Below are 19,632 nucleotides of genomic sequence, written 5' to 3' on the forward strand. Positions count from 1 at the left end.
TAATTAAAAAAATATTTTTTGAGTTTACACAGTTTACACATTTGTTTAGAAATACATTGATTATATGTTTTGAAGATGTTCATATTAATCTGATACCCTTCACATACTGTAAAATGTATTTGTAAAAATAATGAGATTGTAAATAGCATACAGTGTTACATTGATTCTCCAACATAGAATCTCCAACAATTGTTCCGTTTCTCCTGGAGGGCGTTTCAGTTTGGCCACTAGGTGGTGATCGCGCTTTAGAATCACACCATATTCCAGAAGAAGAAGAAAGTATGAGCAAAAACGGTGCTTTAAACCCCAAAATGGTTACTTTAAAAAATATTAAATGTTTAGAAAATTCCTACATGTGAGTATATTTCATGTTTATTTCGTCAGCAATGTATGTTTAAGTTGTCTGAGTGTTAGCATTAGCCGTCCTAAGCGAGTTCCCGTTTTAGGTTAGCATCAAGCTAGCGGACTTTAGCTTTATGCGTTAGCTCGATCTTTACTTTTGGGATTGATTATTGATTATTTGATAGATTCAAATCAATTTATTATTTTTTATTAACCTAGCCCTATCTCTTATAGTTGAGATATATCTATAATAAAATTACAGGCCTCTCATCTTTTTAAGTGGGAGAACTTGTCCAATTGGTGGTTGACCAAATACTTTTTTGCCCCATTATATATAATAATGCAGTGCAAATAGTTTTAAAAAAAATGAAAATCGACTTCATCAGGACATTTAAAAACTATATTAGGAATGGGAAGGATAATATAAACTATGAAAGAATAATTATATCAAACAACTCAAATTAAGATGGGGTGAGGTTGTGGAACTACATAAGTAATGGGCAAATTAGTAAAAAATGTTACACAATTAAAAAAATAATTATGACTGTGACATTGTTTTGGTATCTTAATATTGTTTTTATGTAATTCTCTCAAATTAATGTAAAAATATATGTATTAAATATGATCAGATTGGCGGTTGGAAATAATACGTTTCTTCTATCCACTTCTTTATCAGGCACTTTACTTTCTGTTTATTGTGTTTGTTTAATTACTTTTTGAAAATCAAATAAAATCAATTGAATCACTTAAAAAAAATGTATAGATTTAAGCTAAAATGAAGTTTGCTGAAATATTGTTGAGTTCTCAGACGTCTGTCACATAATTTATAAACACTCAAGCAAAGGGCAAGTTTTTCTGACATTTTAGCAAACTTCATTTTTATGTCAGGAAAGACTCCCTGAAGGCGATCGGTTGCTGAAATGCCAGATTTGATCAAACGTTTGAGAGTCGGAGCACAGACAACTGAGAAGTCTATTGAATTTGCGTGCAGTAATTGGACAATTAGCTGGGGCGGGACGCTTCACTTTCTGGGTAACCTTTGACTTTTCTGGTAATTTATCAATACATTTATTTTATTTAAGTTGTCATTGAGTTTTTCATGATTTGTAAATTCTAGATTCTTGTTTATACCCTAAAAAGTAATTTATTTAAGTACACTTAGTCTATAGTAAAAATGAGGCAGTTTGAAGTTATTTTATTTTTGGTAGCGTTTCGTGCATTTCAAAACCAACCTCGTTAGTATGAACTATTTTATGTTTCCTACACCGTCCATCCTGTTATATATGATTATTATTTTATAGAGGAATACCATCATAAATGGACACTTTAAATAGACTGAATTTACTAAAATTGCATATATTGTTAAAAAATACAGTGCATGCAAGTTTCTTCCCACTGCAATAATAACTGTAGTCTGTTCTTAGCTGAGACAGACCAAAGAGCACTCTCTAGTTCTGTGGAGGATTGCGGGAAGTTTTCCTGGTGCTCCTCAAATCTCTGGTGGTGATAAACACTAGTTTATCATGGTCTTGAAACCTGTTTTTTGTCTGGGAAATGATATTGTCTGAAATTCTGCTATGAAGCTGTCGGAAATGAGACAATGATGCGTTCAGTGGCGACGTAGAAGTTCTGGCCCCTTTGTGGCTCAACATTGTCACAAAACCTGGCCAGACAACTGCTGAAAGTGGCGGACAAATCCTTTTCCCTGCTGAGAGACTCGCTAGATTAACTCTAACTCAAATTCTGATTGGTTGAATAAATGTAAACGTGTTTAATTCATGTATATCTATGGTTTAATCAGCAGTGCTTTTATGGGAAGCTGCCGCAAAACCTGAAGTGAGGACGGAAGCATTGACGGAGTGTAAGGCAGACTTTTATGAACCTAGCAACAATTGAGGGCTAAAATCTGATTGGATAGAAATTTTCATTTGAAAAACAGTCTGATAGCAGCACAGCTGGGGCTTAGGGCTGTGTTAGAAGCTGACAGAACAGTTCTAAAATATATTTTGGACAAATGTATATAATTAAAAAAAACATTTCTTCTTTTCAGATCGTTTTAGGCCTTCAGTGACGGTTTTGCAGGCCCTGACAATAAGCCACTGCTATCTATGTATTCTAAATTTAAAATGCTCCAATTAAGTGTGAAGAAGTATTCAGTTAGTTTATTTCCTACACTACAAGCACATTGTTTATAGCAGACATGTGAAGTATATTTAATAAAACAAACTTTTTGAAAGGAAGTTGAAGAAAAGCATTAAAAAGTCTCTGTTCAGTGCGATTTCGTGCTGAGTGATGAGGTTGCCACTATTTTGCAGGAATGCACAGAGAGAATTTAAAAGCTGAGGAGAAAACTCTGATTCCTTCGGAGAGAAGCACAGCTGTCGGCACAGATATTCCAGAGCAGAGTGAAGTGGTAAGTGTACTCAGCAACATGCTGACACCGCTATCCCCAGATCCATTCGCATAACTACAGCTGTCATAAAGATGAGAACGCACTCCGGAAAGATCAGAAGCCACTTCATTGAAGGCCTCGCAACAATCAGTAACTTTGCCGCCAGATACGGTGCAGACCGGGGCTGCAGGCACATTTCTAAACAATGTGAAGACTGTCACTGCAGCTGCCAGCGGATGCTGAAAAACCAGGACATGATGACACACTTGCAGCGCGTTCTTCTGGGTCAAAACCTTGTTGAAGCTCCGGACCAAAGTCAAGGTCTTCACTGTTGGGATTATTCTCAGAAGGTGGAACTGCTTGATTTCTTCAGCATGTCATGATTTGAGCCAAACCCAACATAATGATGTGTGCACACCAGTGTGTAGAATAACGAGCAGTTTGTGGACTCAAGAAGTATAAATGTGTTTGGATGGGAAAAAAAACATTTGCAAAATTGTCCTTAAGTGGATATTTTATGGAAATAAACCCAACCACACAAAATATCCCAAACTGCTTCATAAAAACAGTGCAGCACAGAAGGATTCCTTTGATTTACTGTAATTTTTTTAATTGTTAACATGATCAACGTAATTCCAGCGCCACTTTTCTCCTTCAGAATCTACTGGAATTACGTTGATCACGCCAAAGGTTATAAGGATACAGTATGTTAAAAATTTTGTGGTTAAAGCTCCCCTCTAATAAAAATAATGTTTTTTTTGTTTTCTTAATTATGCATTTTTTTTTGAAAGAGAACAAATGTAATAAGAAATCATTTCGTTTTTGCATTTCCGAGTATTTCTCCTTTTAAATTGCTGTCAATAAAACTGTCACAGATAGACTCTGATAGGGCTTCTCAGCTCAACTCCAAAAGCCACGCCCCCTCAGAGGAGTTTTTACAAACAGAGGCTTCAGAACAGCATGAAAAATGGCGTTTTAAGACATTTAAGTTGTGGGATTTTGGTTAAATACGTTCTAATCATAATTAAAACACTGCTGGGAACGCTTTCTTTTTAAAATTAATTTTAAAAAATTATCATACGGCGACTTTAGGTGTCACAGGCGTTAAACGGTTAAATCCACCAAAAACTACAATTCCCAGAGCCTTCAGATTGATATAATTGAAAAGCTCTTATTCAGGTTTAGAAAGGTTCTACACATTTGTATTGCTGGTAGTCAGGAGGTTAAAGGCATGAATATGTGGGATATTTTTGAGCATTTTAAGTTGGAATTTTTTTTATCAATCTTCAGTGTTAAATACTCAAATATTGAGAATAAACCTAAAGAAAAGTCCCACTTCAATCATCTTTTTGATCTATTTTCAAAGTTTTCCCAATTATAATTCTGTTGTTTTAGCCAAAAAAAAGAAAAAAAAAACCCCAAAACTGTAGAACAGCAGGAATTCATTAGAAATTCACTTCTGAGAAGAATAATGTTCTAAATAAATCCGAATCCATTATTTTTATTCTAATTTAGCAGCTAAGAGAGAAAAAAACAGAAACATAGGACAATAATTGTGCAAAATGAGAAGTAGAAAGAAAAAAAAGGCAATACTGCAAAATACAGTTTATAAATAGAAAGTGTTCAATGTATGAAAAATACCAAATAAAATGAGTGTAAATTAAGAGGGATTCAAGAGTCTAATACAAACTAGGTATCAGAGTCTGTGATTCATGTTAAAGGTCAAATGTCCTCCATCATCAGACAAATGCCACGAGAGCATGATAAAAACACCCACAACATCTTTTTCATCAGGTTGAGCAAGAAAACCTGCAATTATTTTGAGGAAAAACTGGAGCAGAATTGACATCATGAAATAGTTTAAGGTGATGAAACACAAGGTAATTCTACAATCTTTCAAATTATTATTTTTATTTTTTATTTAGCACTTGCTACTTCAGTTGGAGTTATTTGGATGAACAACTTTCATTTTACTGGATTAAGATTTTAATAAACTTTATTCACAAAAAAAAGTGTTTTTTTTCTACATCATCATCATTATATTCCGATTATTCTTAATTGTAAGTGATTAAATATACAACAGTTCTCCGACTGAAGACAGATGACAGGAGTGACGGAGGCCTCGGAGGTAATTGCTTATACATGACACAGCAGTCTCCTGATAAAATCCTTATTGTGCCCTTATTTCTCATTCAAAGAGAATAGCATTAAAGCTGATGAAGATGGTGGCGGGGGGAGGTCTGTTCTGCTGGGCGTTCCTTTCCGAGGTGTCTAGACGGGGAAGGAGCAGCTTTCGTAAAGTCCCATCCCTGCTCTGGATTTAGTTTTTCAGGTATTGGCTCCTAATTCATTTAGGTCAGGGGTCTACAAGCTTCATTATATCACTGTGGCTCTTTGGGTTTAAAGGGTAACCAAACAGAGAAGTTGGACGCTGACTCCACCCACAACTGAAATTTTAAAATCCCGTCAGAGGGGTGTGGCTTGAGGGCAGGACTGTTATCATTACTGGAGCTGCAGATCATGACATGAGACACCTGAAATGATGTGGAACTTAAATGGTTTGACCAATCATGAAATTCAAATGTAATTCCTCGATTCAACCTGTTTTAAAACTTTTATACAAAGAACATTAAGATAATTAAAATATTGTAAATATTTTGAAAGGAAATTTTATAAAAAAAATGGCTTAATGGTAACAATTATATAAAGTGTATTTTTATAAGCACTGACTTTGCAGCAAGAAGCTCAACCAAATGGCTATTTTACAAACCTCTGATTGAGGTTCATTCAGTCACACTTTTTGTTATTACTTTTGCTTTAAATGCATTTTATTGTTTATTGTTTTTTCCCCCATTTTTTTATGCACAAAAGCACCTGCTCAAACTGAGCCTCCAAGCTTTCCTGGCTCCTCCCTCCGAGGGACGCTGAGTCTGCTGCCATTTCCATTTAAAAGAGGGGGCTGTGATGCAGCAGGAGAGTGCTGTGGTCAGGTCCCGGGTGAGCTCGCCCTGCAGAGCTGTGGTGTGAGAGATGTCTCCACCACAAGTTTTTTTTCCTTTTGGAAAAACAGAGGCGAACTCTTCAGCGTCAACCTTCAAACGGTGATAAAATAAAGTGAACAACTGTGTCAGTTTTGTCTTCAAGTGGACTTTAGTAGCAGTTCAGCTGTGCCTTCAAGGTCTGAGATGGTATTTCAGGATCTGAGTGTGTCCTCGTGTGATCCACGCTGTTATCTTCATAGTGGCTTGTTTGCACTTTGCTTCTCCAGAACTTCTGCAATTTTTGCCAGAATTTTTCCACATTTTTTTTTTTTTATTACCCGTGCACCCCTCTTCCTCATCCTCTCCCCCATCAGCACTGGAGAAGATGAAGCACTAGAGTTTGCTAGACTCTGTTCCCAGCAGCAGCTTCAGCTTTAAGATGGATCGAGGCAATTTGCATTGGGTGGGAGGGGGTGCAGCAGCACAAGAAAAAGAAATGTTACTGCTGAGGCCCTGCAAATGAGGACTGTGGGGAGGGGAGGAGGGAGTACATGTGTGCACATGTGTGGATAGTCAAATAGCAAAGCAGCAGTCTTTCTCTGCGACTCGCAGGAACATCTACTTTAGGGTGAGGACTGCGTCCAACTTTTACCCACCGAGGACGACTCCCCCCTCCACTCCCTCTGCGAAAGGACTGTCAGTCTGAAGAGGAAGATCAGAGAGCCGGCAGAGGAAATGTGCCTCAAGATCCCACGCTACCTGCTCTGCATAACTCCCCATCCCAGCTTCAAACCCAAACGAGAAGTTTCTCCCTCTCCTGCACACACTTAGATCCTGACAGCCCCCCCCTCCTCTTATGATCTGTGCAGTTATATCAGTGAGAGCAGAGCGCCGCTGCATTCACTCCTCAGCAGCAGCAGCAGCAGCAGGACCAGAGGAGAGCGGTCATCTCCACACATCACATCCCAGCTGACTGAAGGCAAGCATCCCTGCTCTGCTTTTGTTCCTCTCTCTTTTTTCTTCACTGTGGTGCAGTGTTCCTGATCTCATCACATGCTCACACACCCCCCTCTCTCTTTGTGTCTTTCTTCCTTTCTTTTTCAGCCTGCGGGACAGCTATGGAGGACACCCTCACCTCCAGTCACGCCACCTTCTCTCAGGTGTTTGGACGCCAGGGACAGCTCATGCAAGCCAGTGAGTTACAACCTCCACACGCACGCACACGCTTCGTCCTCATGACTTATCAGGATGTGGATGCACGTACCGCATGTCGGCGTCACTCATCCCCACCTTCAGCATGTCTCCTTGATCCCATATGTGCTGCTGTGATGCAACAAGCGTTATTCTGTAAAAATAGAACCAGAACACAGTCTTAAAGGCAGAGGTTTTGTTGCTCCCCCCACAAAAAAAAAACACTGAGTTATTAGCCTTTTAGTCCTTGAATGTTTGCAGAAATTGTTATAGATGTTCATCAGTGGTTTGTTGTATTGTAAGTTTTACGTTTTGAGTGTCCAGAAAAGGTCCAACAAGAACACAAAGAAAAACAAAGTCCTCCATGGGTCTTGTAGTTTGGCTTAGCAGGTATTTTGCCTCCTGTCATTTCTTATAGAAGCGTTTGTGACTGAAAATTCAAAATAAAAGTCAATACTGGAAATGCTTTTTCATTTTCACAATGTACCTGCATTACTTGTATCTTAAATGAAAGGAAAAAAACATTTCTCCGGAGTAAAGCAGGTACATTGGTTTATTTTGAATTATGAGTCACTTCACCTTCCATACTCTTTCACTAAAGAACTCTTTAAAAAATGAAATGCTTTTTTCTTTATAATTTTAATTAAGTTACAGAACGAGCAGTGTTGAAGAAAAAGAAGAAAAAGCAGTTCAGAGGATTGTTTTTTCATTTTATTTGAGAGACAAGTGGTGCAGTTACATTATGAAAGTGAAAAAGTATTTAAATTTTATATTGAATTATGAGTTACTAACGCTTCCATAATTTTTGGTGCATACATTGTCGAAGTCAAAATCTTTTTATTTTTTTTTTAAATAAGCTGCAGCAACTTGTCTTTGATGCAAAGAGTTTCTTCACTCTCTGCTATGAAAGATGATTAGTCAAGATTAGGGAAAATTGAGTTTTGAATTCTAGATGTTTTACTTTGTCATATAATGTGACGCTTAAACACAATACAGTTATTTTTCAACCGTTAACACGATCAACGTGATTCAAGCAGATTCTGAAGGAGAAAAGCGGCTCACGCCGCTTTTCTCCTTCAGAATCTGCTGGAATTACGTTGATTGTGCTAATAATTAAAATATTACAGTAAATAAAAGAACATAAACATTGGAGCTCCAGTGTTAAAGGTTTATTATTCTGTGTTTTTTCATTACTGACATCTGAAGAGAGATTCTAGAGTTCTAAAGCCAGCCTGAGATCCCAGTGGAAGCAATCCAGACCGTTTTTTTTTTCTTTTTGGGGCTGGGAAACGTTCGCTCTCCTTTATCAATGATGCAGCATCGGCTGCAGCACATTTTTATGTTCGGATTTATCATCCTGGAGTTAATTGTGCAGATTCGCATGCAGCGGGGGTTGCTGTCTGTGCAGAGATTCTTCACCTCTCGTTTGCACAGGCAGGAGGACCCTTTTAGGAACAATGCACTTTGAATGTATCAGCGAGTTTAACACTGTTGGTAGAAGCACTTTATAGTTACGAGGCTGCAGGCTCCTGATTAATATTCTGCTTCCGACAGACAGAACGCTGAGAGGATTTTCAGTAAATGAGTGCTGCCGACCTGCTCGGTGCTTCTCCAGTTTCATGTTTGGATAGCAAATAGAGACGTTGCAGCACGGGGCTGTGAGCTTGTTCAAAACGTACTTAAAATGTAGAATGTGGGCTTGAAGAGCTCATAGACTTTCACACAAATAAACCAACTTGTGTGGGTGGATGTATATAAGTGAATGAGTTGGTTTACAGTTTGATCATAACAAGACAATTCTGAAGATCTGCGTCGCTGTGCAGTAAATGGAGCTAAAAGGGGATTACTGGAACTCATTTGCTGCTAATCTTTCATTTCACATTAATAGCTCTCAATTAAGCACCTTGTTTTATATCTCAACAAAAGTTCATTCACACACCTGAGAATTAGGGACTTCCACAAAAAACAAGTAGTTTTATGCCAATTTTATTTTAATTTAAATTTAAAGACATATTTTAGCACTTCCAGCATTTTTATTCTAGATTATTTCTGAATATTTACAACCCCGTCATAAAACCATAAAGTTGAGTTTAGAAGCCCTTATTTTGTTGATGTTTTATTCCCTTGAAGCAAAGTTTTAACTAGAAAAGTTACATTACCTGTAAAAATGCTAGTGTGAATGATTTTTGCTGAAAGAAAATGCTGAAGCTTTTTGCTGAAAATGGTGACGCAATTTACTTTAACTTCTGAAGAGATTTCCTGAAAATGCAAAAGCTATTTGCAAAATGTTAAATTTGCTAAATGACGAAGAATTTCATTAAAGAACTATGAAAGAGCGCTGAAATTGACACAATTAAAAAAAATGTAGTAAAATTGCTAAAAAATACCTACTACATGCCAATTTTGCTAAAATATTTAGTTTGTTGCTTAAATATAACCTGAACTCCAAATTAGCCCAAAAAACCCCAGTAGATGCCAAATCATAGCCAAAAAGCTAGCCTGTTGCTTAAATACTAGCTAAATCCAAAATAGCCTAAGATTCCCCAGAAAGCCAATTAGTTGAAAATGCTAGCTTGTTGCTAAAATAGAAGCTAAACTCTAAATTAGCCCGTAAAAACCTCAGTAGATAACAAATTAGCTAACTTTAGCGATTCCCTAATCTTTTCCCTAATTAGCTAGCTTTTATGACTCCATCTGTGCATCTGTTAAAACTACAGGCATGAAGCCCAATGAGGCAAATTGAATTTGTGATATTGGGCTATATAAATAAAATTGAATTGAATTGAAATTGAATTGAATTAACAACGTTAGCATTTTACTAAAATATAGGCTAAACTCCAAATTAGCATAAAAAACCTCAGTTGTTGCCAAATTAGCCAAAAAAGAAAAAAAACAAATGCTAGCTGGTTGATTAAAACTTGCTAAACTCCAAAGCTAACCAAAATTCCTCAACAAATTTAATTAGTCAAAAATGTTAGCCTGTCGCAAAAATATCAGCTAAACTCTAAATCAGCCCTGAAAAACCCCATTAGCTTACAAATTAGCCAAAAATGTTAGCATGTTGCTAAAATATTAGGTAAACTCCAATTTTTTTGAAAATTACAAAAAAGATGAAAACATATCCCATGAATATATTTAAAATTTGTTGCTAATCTACTTAAATTTTGAAATTTGAAGACTTTCTCATTCATTTCATATTGTACTCAATATTTCTAAAACTATAAAGTTTATGAATACCAAAAATTCAAGCAGTAATGTCCTGAATGAGCTGGATGCTTTGATACCAAGATTGCTGAAATTACTGATTTCATTTTGTGTGAGTTTTTACATGCCAAAAAACGTATGCAAAGGAGCAGGAGAATCACTATAGTGTGTATGCTTATTAAACATTCACACAATTAATCTAAAAATGTAATGTTTGTGTATCACTTACAGTATAACAGATATGCAGAAACAGATTTAGTTTGAGATCAAATACTTTTCTAAAAATTAGCTTCACTCAAAAACGATCTTCTCCAAATAGTCATGATACAAAAAAAAGTGACAGAAACGAACTTCTGAACAGAATTTTACGTCTAAAACAAAATTTAAAGATACGCGATATGAATGAGAATCAGTTAGAATGGAAGTGCAAAGGGAAACTTTGATGTAAGACTATGAGAGGAACAGCATAGATCAGCTAACACATGTCTGGTGTTGACAGATTAACAAATCAAAACTTTTAAGGACTCTTGAGAGTGATTTTGTAAGTGAAGAGATTCTGAGGTTGGAGCAGGAAAGAGGAGGTTCATGGATGCAGTGGAGGAGGAGGACATGAGGGTGGTGGATGTGAGCGAGGAGGATGCAGAGGATAGGGTTAGACGGAGGCGGATGATTCGCTGTTACAGGGAGCAAAGACAAAGAAATATACGAAGTACAGTTTCTATTGGTGAAATAAGGCGTCTGTTGCAGTATGGGTGCATGATAGAAACAATAACTTTTTAAATAAGTGGCGCACGTGTAATGATTAAAAAAATAATAATATTTTTACTCCATAAGCAATGTGGTGCATGTCTGGACAGGCCAATTTCCTTCTGACTATATTCATTTTACTCATAGTAAAACCTCTGGGGTTAGTTGTGGGACACCACATGTGACCTAATGTGATTTAAGATGGTAAAGTTCAGGAATATTGATATTCAGGCAATTCGGACAGCTAAGGGGTCCTGAGATGTGATGCTTTGGGTTTGGGAACACAAAAATCTATATAGTGCCAGACTAACTAATTTATCTATAATTTATTTGTATACAGCAAAAATTCTCTGTAAAGCTAACAATGAAGTATTACCTGTAATATTTGGTGTTATATTTTTTAGATTTTTATATTGTGAATTATTAAAGTTACTTGAAAAATACATAAAGGGATAAGCTTAAATAAGCATTTTTTTCTGCCTCTCCCCCTTTCAAGCATGTATGTACTGAATTCGGTTTGTGAGTTTTCTTTTATGAAAGGGGATTGCATTGATTTTTTAAAAATGTTTTCCATTTTTGAAATAAAATCAAATCAAGAAATAGTGACCTGGATTTTAAAAGCAATTCGGCCACGATTTGTTTTCAACATCTATTTGTGACTCTACTGTGTTCTGATGATGAACATGAGGATAGTTTGTTTAAAAATTACTTTTGAATATGATTTTTTTTCGCAAAAATTGTTCAACTGCAATGCATTGTGGTCTATTATATTTGCTAATGTAGTGAGCACTGATGCACACTAGTTTTTTGCAAAGACTTCTGGGAAATTTCAAGTGACAGACAGCACTACAAAATGACGAACACACTATTTAAAGCACGTGTCAAAGTCAAGGCCTGCCAGGTAATTCTATCCGGCCCTCCGGATCATTTTTTTTAAGTGATATTAATGACCCGATGTTATCTTGCGCATATTTCTAACTTGTAGAATTTTGACAAAATATATTTTTTAGGAAGCGTAAAATACTGAAATCTATTTAAGGTTTAAATTGATTTATTCTGGAATAATATTCCTGCCTTTTTCTTATTCCTAATTATGTTAAAAAGTTACGGTTTTAAAGTTTTAAAAATTGTCATTATGCTAGCTTTTTAGACTACATTTTAGGCTATTTTAAGTTTAGCTTATATTTCAGCCACATTCTAGCTGTTTTGGCTAATTTGGGCTTTTCTTTCTTGTTTTTTAGGCTATTTTGAAGTTTAGATATTTTTTTCAGCTACATGCTAGCTGTTTTGGCTAACCTAGCTTTTGTTTTTAAGTTTATTAGGCTAATTTAGCATTTCGCTAATATTTAAGATGGTGCTTTGCTTCGGCGTTTTCATCTATCAGCTTCAGTGATTTCCGTTATCATCTTCGGCTTACAGCATTCACACCAGTATTGCAGGTAATGCTATATATCTAGTTCATAACTATGTTAAAAAGTTACGGTTTTAAAGTTTAAAAAATTCAGTTTTAGAATGTTCAATAAATGTTTATCCTGTTCGACCCGCGACCTAATGTGTGTTTTAGATTTTGGCTCCTTGTGCGATTGGGTTTGACGCCCCTGATATAGAGAGTAGGGAAGGAATTTGGACAAAGCAGTGAAGTAAAGTCGTGAGGTCTGAGCAGATTGTAATCAAGACATTTTTAAAACCTTGTGTGCACCTCAATGATTATGTTTCAAGAGTGTGCAACATTTAAAAAACTTGATTTTGCTGATCGTCTGCATCTAAAGAAGACATAAAAAATGCTTTTCCTGTGAGTAGGAGCGTCTAAAGTGACTCTCCACTTAAAGGATCTTATATAACACAACCCTGTCACTTTGTCGGGATCTGCTGCAGATCTGAAAATATCAAATATAATGAGCCCTCAAGATTCTGAAGCAGACCTAGATAAGAGGAAAATTCTCGCTCTAACATCTCAACCCAGCATCCCAAAATGTGACTTTTGCTCCACCTTGGAAGTGGATTAGGAAAAGCAGAGCTGCAGCGATGTGGGGGAAGAGTCCGTTTTTGTTCATAATTAGTACTTCATCAAATTATGCAAACTCTTGTTCTTTTAGAGCACAGCGTGTGCCCTTTGATTGAGAAAGCTTCATGTTGTAACAGAGACTGTGCTTGATGGCCTTTTCTAGACTTTATTTGTCCATTTTACAAAAATCACTGAGTGGAAAGTGAGCATAAGCTCCATGGACATCTGGAAAATCACAGGAACTGTGTGTTATCATAAAAATGCTTCATGACAACTCAGTGGGAGCCCGTTTTAATGGGCCACAGTGCACCAGGAGAGACAAATGGAGCAGATATGCAAATGACAGTTCAAGTGGGATGTTGTGTTTTGAGCTGCATTCAAAGACTTCTGCACAGAAAATTGAGAAGTGGCTTCATTAGAAAACCTGTTTTAATGCTGAAGAACAAGAGTTCATACTGTTATAAGTCTACAGCCAGGAACAAATGTCCCTCTTCTCCACAGACGTATTATAAATGTGTTCAGGATTGAGCCAACATATCCACAGCAAGCCATCCTTAAAAAAAATAGTGTATATTTTAAATATTTTATGATCCCTTTTAATTTAATGACCATTTTTGGCTTTAACTGCTTACTCAACACAAAGTTTTATTGGCCAAAGAGCTGTGTGTATAAAAAAGAGTTGTCTTATCACTGTGTTTGCACAAAATGCTGCAAGCTAAGCCTCGGTGGCGGCTCCCTGTGGGTCCAGCAGTCACTGTTCTGCTCCACTGGACCATGGTGATGTTGGGGCGGCGCGCCCTGATGCTGTCGGTGGCGTGGGTCACGGAGCGGCTCCTCGGAGGCCTGTAAATCCTAATGCTGTTGTCCTCTCTTCGGTGCAGTGCTGCTCCGGGAGGGTCAAGGTTCTGGTTTATGAGCGCCATTTTTATTTCTTATTAGACTTCAGGGTTGTCGGCTATTGACTTTAGCAGTTGTATAATTCAGAAATTGAAGGTCTCAGAAGTGCATTTTTGATTGAATGACTTTCACCGCTGAAACGAATGTCAGAACGGATGTTTTTTCCAAAAATTAAAAAAAAAAAACATCTTTTTTTCCGTTTTGCCCACAGCTACAGTAAGTTCTCCTAATTATCTACCCTTCACACTGTTTTATATATCCTTAGTCCTCCTAATGCTAATGATCCAAATGACTCGACAGGGATCCTCTTTAGTGCTGAAGATCGTTTCTTCAGGGTCAATACAAACCTAATCTGTTCCACTTGTATTGGATCCAACGATTTCAGCTCTTTGAGACCGTCCACAGGTCAATATAATCCTGTTAGCAGCCTCTGCACAGCTGGAGAAATCCGCTACATGGTTATCCTTTTTTAGTTTGAGATATTTATCCGTTCAGCTTTTAGTTATATCCAAATGTTTTATTTATCGGTGGAATTTTAGTGTGTAGTGATCGATGCACACACTGTGCTTTCCTTACTGAGCTGTTGACTCTGAGAATCAGCTGTCCAGGTCATTGACAAGAAATCAACACGCTCCACTCGACTGACAGGAGGTTCTGTAGATCGTACATCACAGGGTTTTCTGCTTCATTAGATTCTGACAGGCTGCTCACAGTGCAGTGAGACTGGTTCAGACAGAAGAAGGTGGGTTAGCATTTTCACTGACATCTCTCTCTTTTATTCTCTTTTTTTCTTTCCAACTTTCACTTTGTTCTGCAGTTGTGCTGAGCGGACTACTGAGGAAGTTGTGAGGGAGCTTCAAACGTAGAGTTCTCTGCAGGAATAACAGTTGACAAAAACAAAAAACTGTGACTAGATGGTGAAAAATAATCACCTAAGACAATAAGACTATAAGACAATAAGCTCGCTCTTGTAGCCTAAAGCAGTGTTCCCCAAGCCTCAGTCTGCGGGCCGGTACCAGTCCGTGGGTCACTTTTCCTACAGAGAATTTTCCTACAGCAAGGCTGAATTAGGTAGACATCAGTTATGAAAATATTCCCCAAAAATACCCAATGAATGAGGATTTATGAAAAGACAAGATATGATCCATTTTTTGGTCCTGAAAGATAATTGGAGTCTGGATTAAGTGTTAAAATGACATTCTATGGGGTGAAAATCATGTAATGTTCCCTTTACGGAATTTTTTCAATCAAAAACAATTGTACAAACCAACAACTTTGTTTCATTGAATCCTCATCATCTGATACTTTTAGACGTTTTTACACAAAATTTCTTGTAGAAGCATTTTATTTAGAAAATAAATTTTCAGAAACTGGAAGCTTAAAAATGCCAACTTCAGCCTCCTTCGGACCAGCCCATGAAAACATAGTTGGATTTAAACTGGTCTGGGGCTTGAAAAAGGTTGGGGATGAATGGTTAAAAACTGGGGTGTTTATTTCATTTTTGCACACTGATTGTCTGCTCTAATTTAGTTACAATTCACTGGTATAATGCCAAAAAACTGACTTTGAAGTACTGAAACATCAGTGGTTAAGGTAGTTTTTGTCTGCTGTGATCTGATCCCACAGTTTAAAGAAGGCAGAGGCTGAACTGACCAGAGGTTGAACACACAGGGAATCGTTTAGCAGCATAGCAAAAGCAACATTAGGGAGGCGGCATCAATGCTGAGGCCCGCTGGAGAATTTCTGTTACCATGACCACCAGCTAGCTGCTTCACATATTGAATGAAGCTCATGAGCTGATCTAACGCTGAATTCAAAAGGTCACTTCCACCACCTTTAAATCCACATGTTCACATGATCATCCTTGAAGCAAAAGTTTGGAGTAGAAATAGTTCCAAAAAAAGTTTTTCTTTCATTGAATTCAGGATTCCAAATGTTAGCATCTTGAAGTAAACAAGGATTGTTGGATGTATATTTTAAATCCAATTTAAATCCAGTATTATGTAGCTATGCAAACCTAATACACCTTGTTTTTATTGTTAAATATTTTTAACTATTTAAAACTCCTCAAACTTTTATTTTGCACATTTTGTTAGATATTAGAAAAGCTTTACTATCATCAAGTGAAATAATAAAAGCTTTAAAAAATCTACAATTAATTTGGGGTCAGACTTTTCTTTTTTTTTTTTTTTTTTTTTTTTTTAGAAACTTGTCATTCAAAGTCAAAATTCTCATAACAAACTGAATGAATTTACGATGTGCTAACACCCTTTTTGCAAATCCATTTAAAAACCACATTATCTTCCATTCACACATTCATTCACAATTGAGTTGTTATGCAACCGAGCCACTGGGAGCAGTGATGGGTTCAGTGCCTTGCCCGTGGGCACTTCAACGGATGAGCAGGCAGAGCCGAACTGAAACTGCAATTAAAGGTTGAGATTAATAAAGAAGATTTATTAATCCCAGAAGGCAAAGTGCTACAGTGCAAAAGTAAATGCTGATTATTATATGTCAAATAATTAAATTAAGAATATATTTTGGAGCAATTTGTTTTTAATCACACTAAATAGCAGTGTTAATGAGATCAACCACTTGATAACATTTATTTATGTATTTCATAGGGACAGTGGACATCAATAGCATCGCTGCAAAGCTATTTTTCATCTGTCGTCTCTGGACAGATGTTAAAAACCTAAAAACCTCAAAACATCAATTAAATACACAAGTAAAAAATATAAACATAAATTAAAAATATGTGTTAGAAAATCAGTTAAAAACATATAAAATACATATAACAACAATAAAATGCACACAGGGAGAAACATTAAAACTAATATAAAAGACACAAAGGTGGGACAGAATGGACAGGGAGGGGTAGGCAGTTAATACATTTTAAGGTCAACATGTTTGTTGTGATATAAACCAGTTTTTAAGTGCTTTTTAAACAGAGTGTGTGTGGTGAGCTCACTAATAACGTGAGGGAACAGAGTTCCACTCTTGTTACGGAGAAGGTGCTTTGACTAAAGGAGGAACTACATTAAAAATGACTTTTGTTAATTCAATGTTGACATGATAATTTAATTTTGACCTTCAGATAATAGAATTTTAAAAAAATGTAGATTTCTTTTCGGATTTTTCCCTCATCCAGGTCATGTTTTCCCAGGATTCTGTTCCTCAGGACATTTAGACTTTAAAGTGAATCCTTTTCTGAACGAACCTTTAAAGTCCAGCTGCCCTGAAGAGCAGAATCCTGTGGAACAAAAGGATCTTTTCAGGGGAAAAAAAAAGTGTGTTTTGATCTTTTATTTGTTGAATTTCACAAGAAATACTGCAACAGAATATTGTATATAGTGGACAAAGATCCTTCATTTAAAAAAAATATTACACTAATTATTCCCTCTAACTATTCTTGCGACTTTTTTTTTACCCCTAATATTAACTTTTTGTCATTATTTAAAAGAAAAACATACTTTGGTCAGAGTTAAGATGTTTGATTATCTAAATTCCGAGCGCTCATTGAAAGCATCTTTTTGGTTTATTAGCAACTCAACTTCCCTGGTTTGAAGCAGACACATTTGTCAAGCTGCTCTGAGCTGCTGGGAGAGGGACTCGTGTATGAACAGCAGCAGGTTTCAGAGGCGTTTCCAGCTCATGTTAGTGAGTGTTTGGCTGCAGTGGGCGAGTTTCTCAGGTGTCTATTTGTGTACTCACATTTTTTGTTTCCTATAGTGCAAGTCAGAGTGGAAAAACAAACCTCTAAAGGATCATTCAAAAAGTTTTCATTGTAGTTTTCAAAGATGCTCAGATGAAATATCTAAGCTGGTGCACCTCAGGAGCAACTTTCACTGTGTATGTGTTTGCATCACAGAAGCTTTCGTTTGCTGACTCGACCGAAATGCACCAAAGTACTCACCACTTTATGCTTCGCTTCCTGTTGTCGCAGGTTCATTTTTGCAAATGCTGTTTCTGTTGTCGTTTATCTCTCGTTTCCGTCACCATCCACCAGGAGTCAAAGAAACAGACAGAAAATTCAAGACGTGCAGATCCAAAACAGTCAGCATCCACAACACAGTCCTCAGATTCCTCCTGGGAAATAAGTATGTCAAGCTGGCAATTTATTCTCAAGAAAGTTGGAACTGAAATTCAGAGAATGTGACAGACCACTGCACTGTCTTTAAAATCTAGCAACATTAAAAGTGTAGAAAGAAAACATGTTGACATCTGTGGGCTACAACGCTGCATTTCAGCGTGTCTGGTCCTTTTAATTACATTTAATTCAGGAAATGATGGACGAGCTTTGATGACGGGAATGTCAAAGATTATTTAATAAACTTGTGGATAATTAACTTCTTGAATCTGGTGTGACTGTGACAGAAAGAACACACAAAACCTGACACAAACCAAGACAATAATACTGAAAAACAAAGCAAACAGAAGCTCATAATTCTGACAGTACCCCTCTATAAAAGGGACGATTTCAGATGCCCACAAATACCCAACACATTCTCACTCCCAACTCGTCACATATTAACGTTTGGTTAAGGACCCCTACGCAGGAAAAACTCACGTGCCGGCTGTTCCCATTAAATCAGGGGTCCCCAACCTGTAGGCCACAAACCGTAACTGGTCCAGTACCAGGATGCAGTGTCCTAATCCAGTACTGGTGCCCTAAACCTAACCTGGTACTGGTTCACATCCTGTTTCGTTCCTGGTATCACGTCTGGAACCGGTTCAGATCCAGTACCGCGTCTGTTGCCAGGTTAGGGTACCGGCTCCGGGTTTTGAGCACCAGGACTGGACGCGTCCCGAGGACAGACAATACCCGTGTGTTTGGCATCTGGTACAGCATCTGGTACCGCATCCGGTACCACGTCCCGAGTGTTGCAGACCTTTGATTTTTACCAAGACCCAGCACGTCAAAAAACGACGAGTTTGGGACACCCAAGACGTCAAAAAGTGACGACTTGGGGATGGGAATGTGTTGAAATACCACACCGGTAGGGATGAAGCTACCTGGAGAAGAACAAAATCAAAGCCAGGCAAAAAGAGTTTAGACTCGGGGGTGTCCAAAGTCAGTCCTCGAGGGGCAGACTCCTGCATGTTTTCCAGAAACTGTGCCTGTTTGGCCAATATAGAGCTTCATGGTTGATTGGAAAACACGTAGGACACCGGCCTTCGAGGACTGACTTTGGACACCCCTGGTTTAGACACTTGTAGCCAAACACAGGAACAGGAAGCCTGAATGGGAGCAGTCCCAATGAGACACATAAATGAGTGGATTTATGCATTAGGTGGCAGCTGTCCATATTCCATCCTCGTTGGATGTCTCCACCCTTTCACCCTCAGAAGTCACTTGGTATGGCCTTTCACTGGAGCCACTACTCCTGACAAGGCCCGCTCAAGTTATTCTGTCTACCTACTTGGCATCACAAAGTTCTCTCATTTTGCAGAAGGTAAAAAAGAGGGGCAACTAGGCAGATAAACCCTTTACAAAAGTTCTGTCGTATGAGACCAGACCCCAAAATATCATTATTTGCATTCCTGTGGGTTCAGGAAAGTCTCAAACAGCTTTTTCCACTTTCATAGTAATTCAACTAAACTACCAGAGCCCAACACTGATGGAGCAACGAGATAAGAAAACCCAAATAACCCAGCAATAGTGTCGGCAGGGTATGGATCTTTTCTGGGTACTCTGCTCAGTGATTTAAAATTCACACAATTGCACCATTTATTTTTCTGGAACCATGGCAACTGCTGAAGCCCATGATGTGGCTTTTTACATTTCTTGCAGAGCTTTGAGCACCCAAGATCCCTTCTTTGTCTACAGCAGTCTGTTTGGTCAGAGGGAGCCGTCTGGTTCTGATGATCTG

General features: G+C 37.5%; 1 protein-coding gene across 8 annotated transcripts in view; it reads left to right on the forward strand.

Annotated features, from left to right (window-relative positions):
- Window positions 1–293: 293 nt before the first annotated feature.
- The window catches only part of kaznb (kazrin, periplakin interacting protein b), a 144,968-nt gene continuing 125,629 nt past the window's right edge, over window positions 294–19,632 (forward strand). For 2 of the 8 annotated variants that reach the window (XR_004947922.1, XM_036212031.1), the window contains exons 1-2: window positions 5,690–6,694; window positions 6,820–6,909. Coding sequence is in view for 7 of the 8 variants with exons in the window: in XM_036212031.1 (XP_036067924.1) it covers window positions 6,834–6,909 (76 nt within the window). In the remaining variant the exon portion in view is untranslated. Of the gene's footprint in view, window positions 356–2,657; window positions 2,756–4,932; window positions 5,067–5,682; window positions 6,695–6,819; window positions 6,910–19,632 lie in introns of those variants that run through there. The other 6 variants (XM_036212022.1, XM_036212024.1, XM_036212023.1 and 3 more) reach the window with 6 other exon arrangements.

This window comes from Oryzias melastigma, linkage group LG5, assembly GCF_002922805.2.
Source record: "Oryzias melastigma strain HK-1 linkage group LG5, ASM292280v2, whole genome shotgun sequence".
NCBI classification, from domain to species: domain Eukaryota; kingdom Metazoa; phylum Chordata; class Actinopteri; order Beloniformes; family Adrianichthyidae; genus Oryzias; species Oryzias melastigma.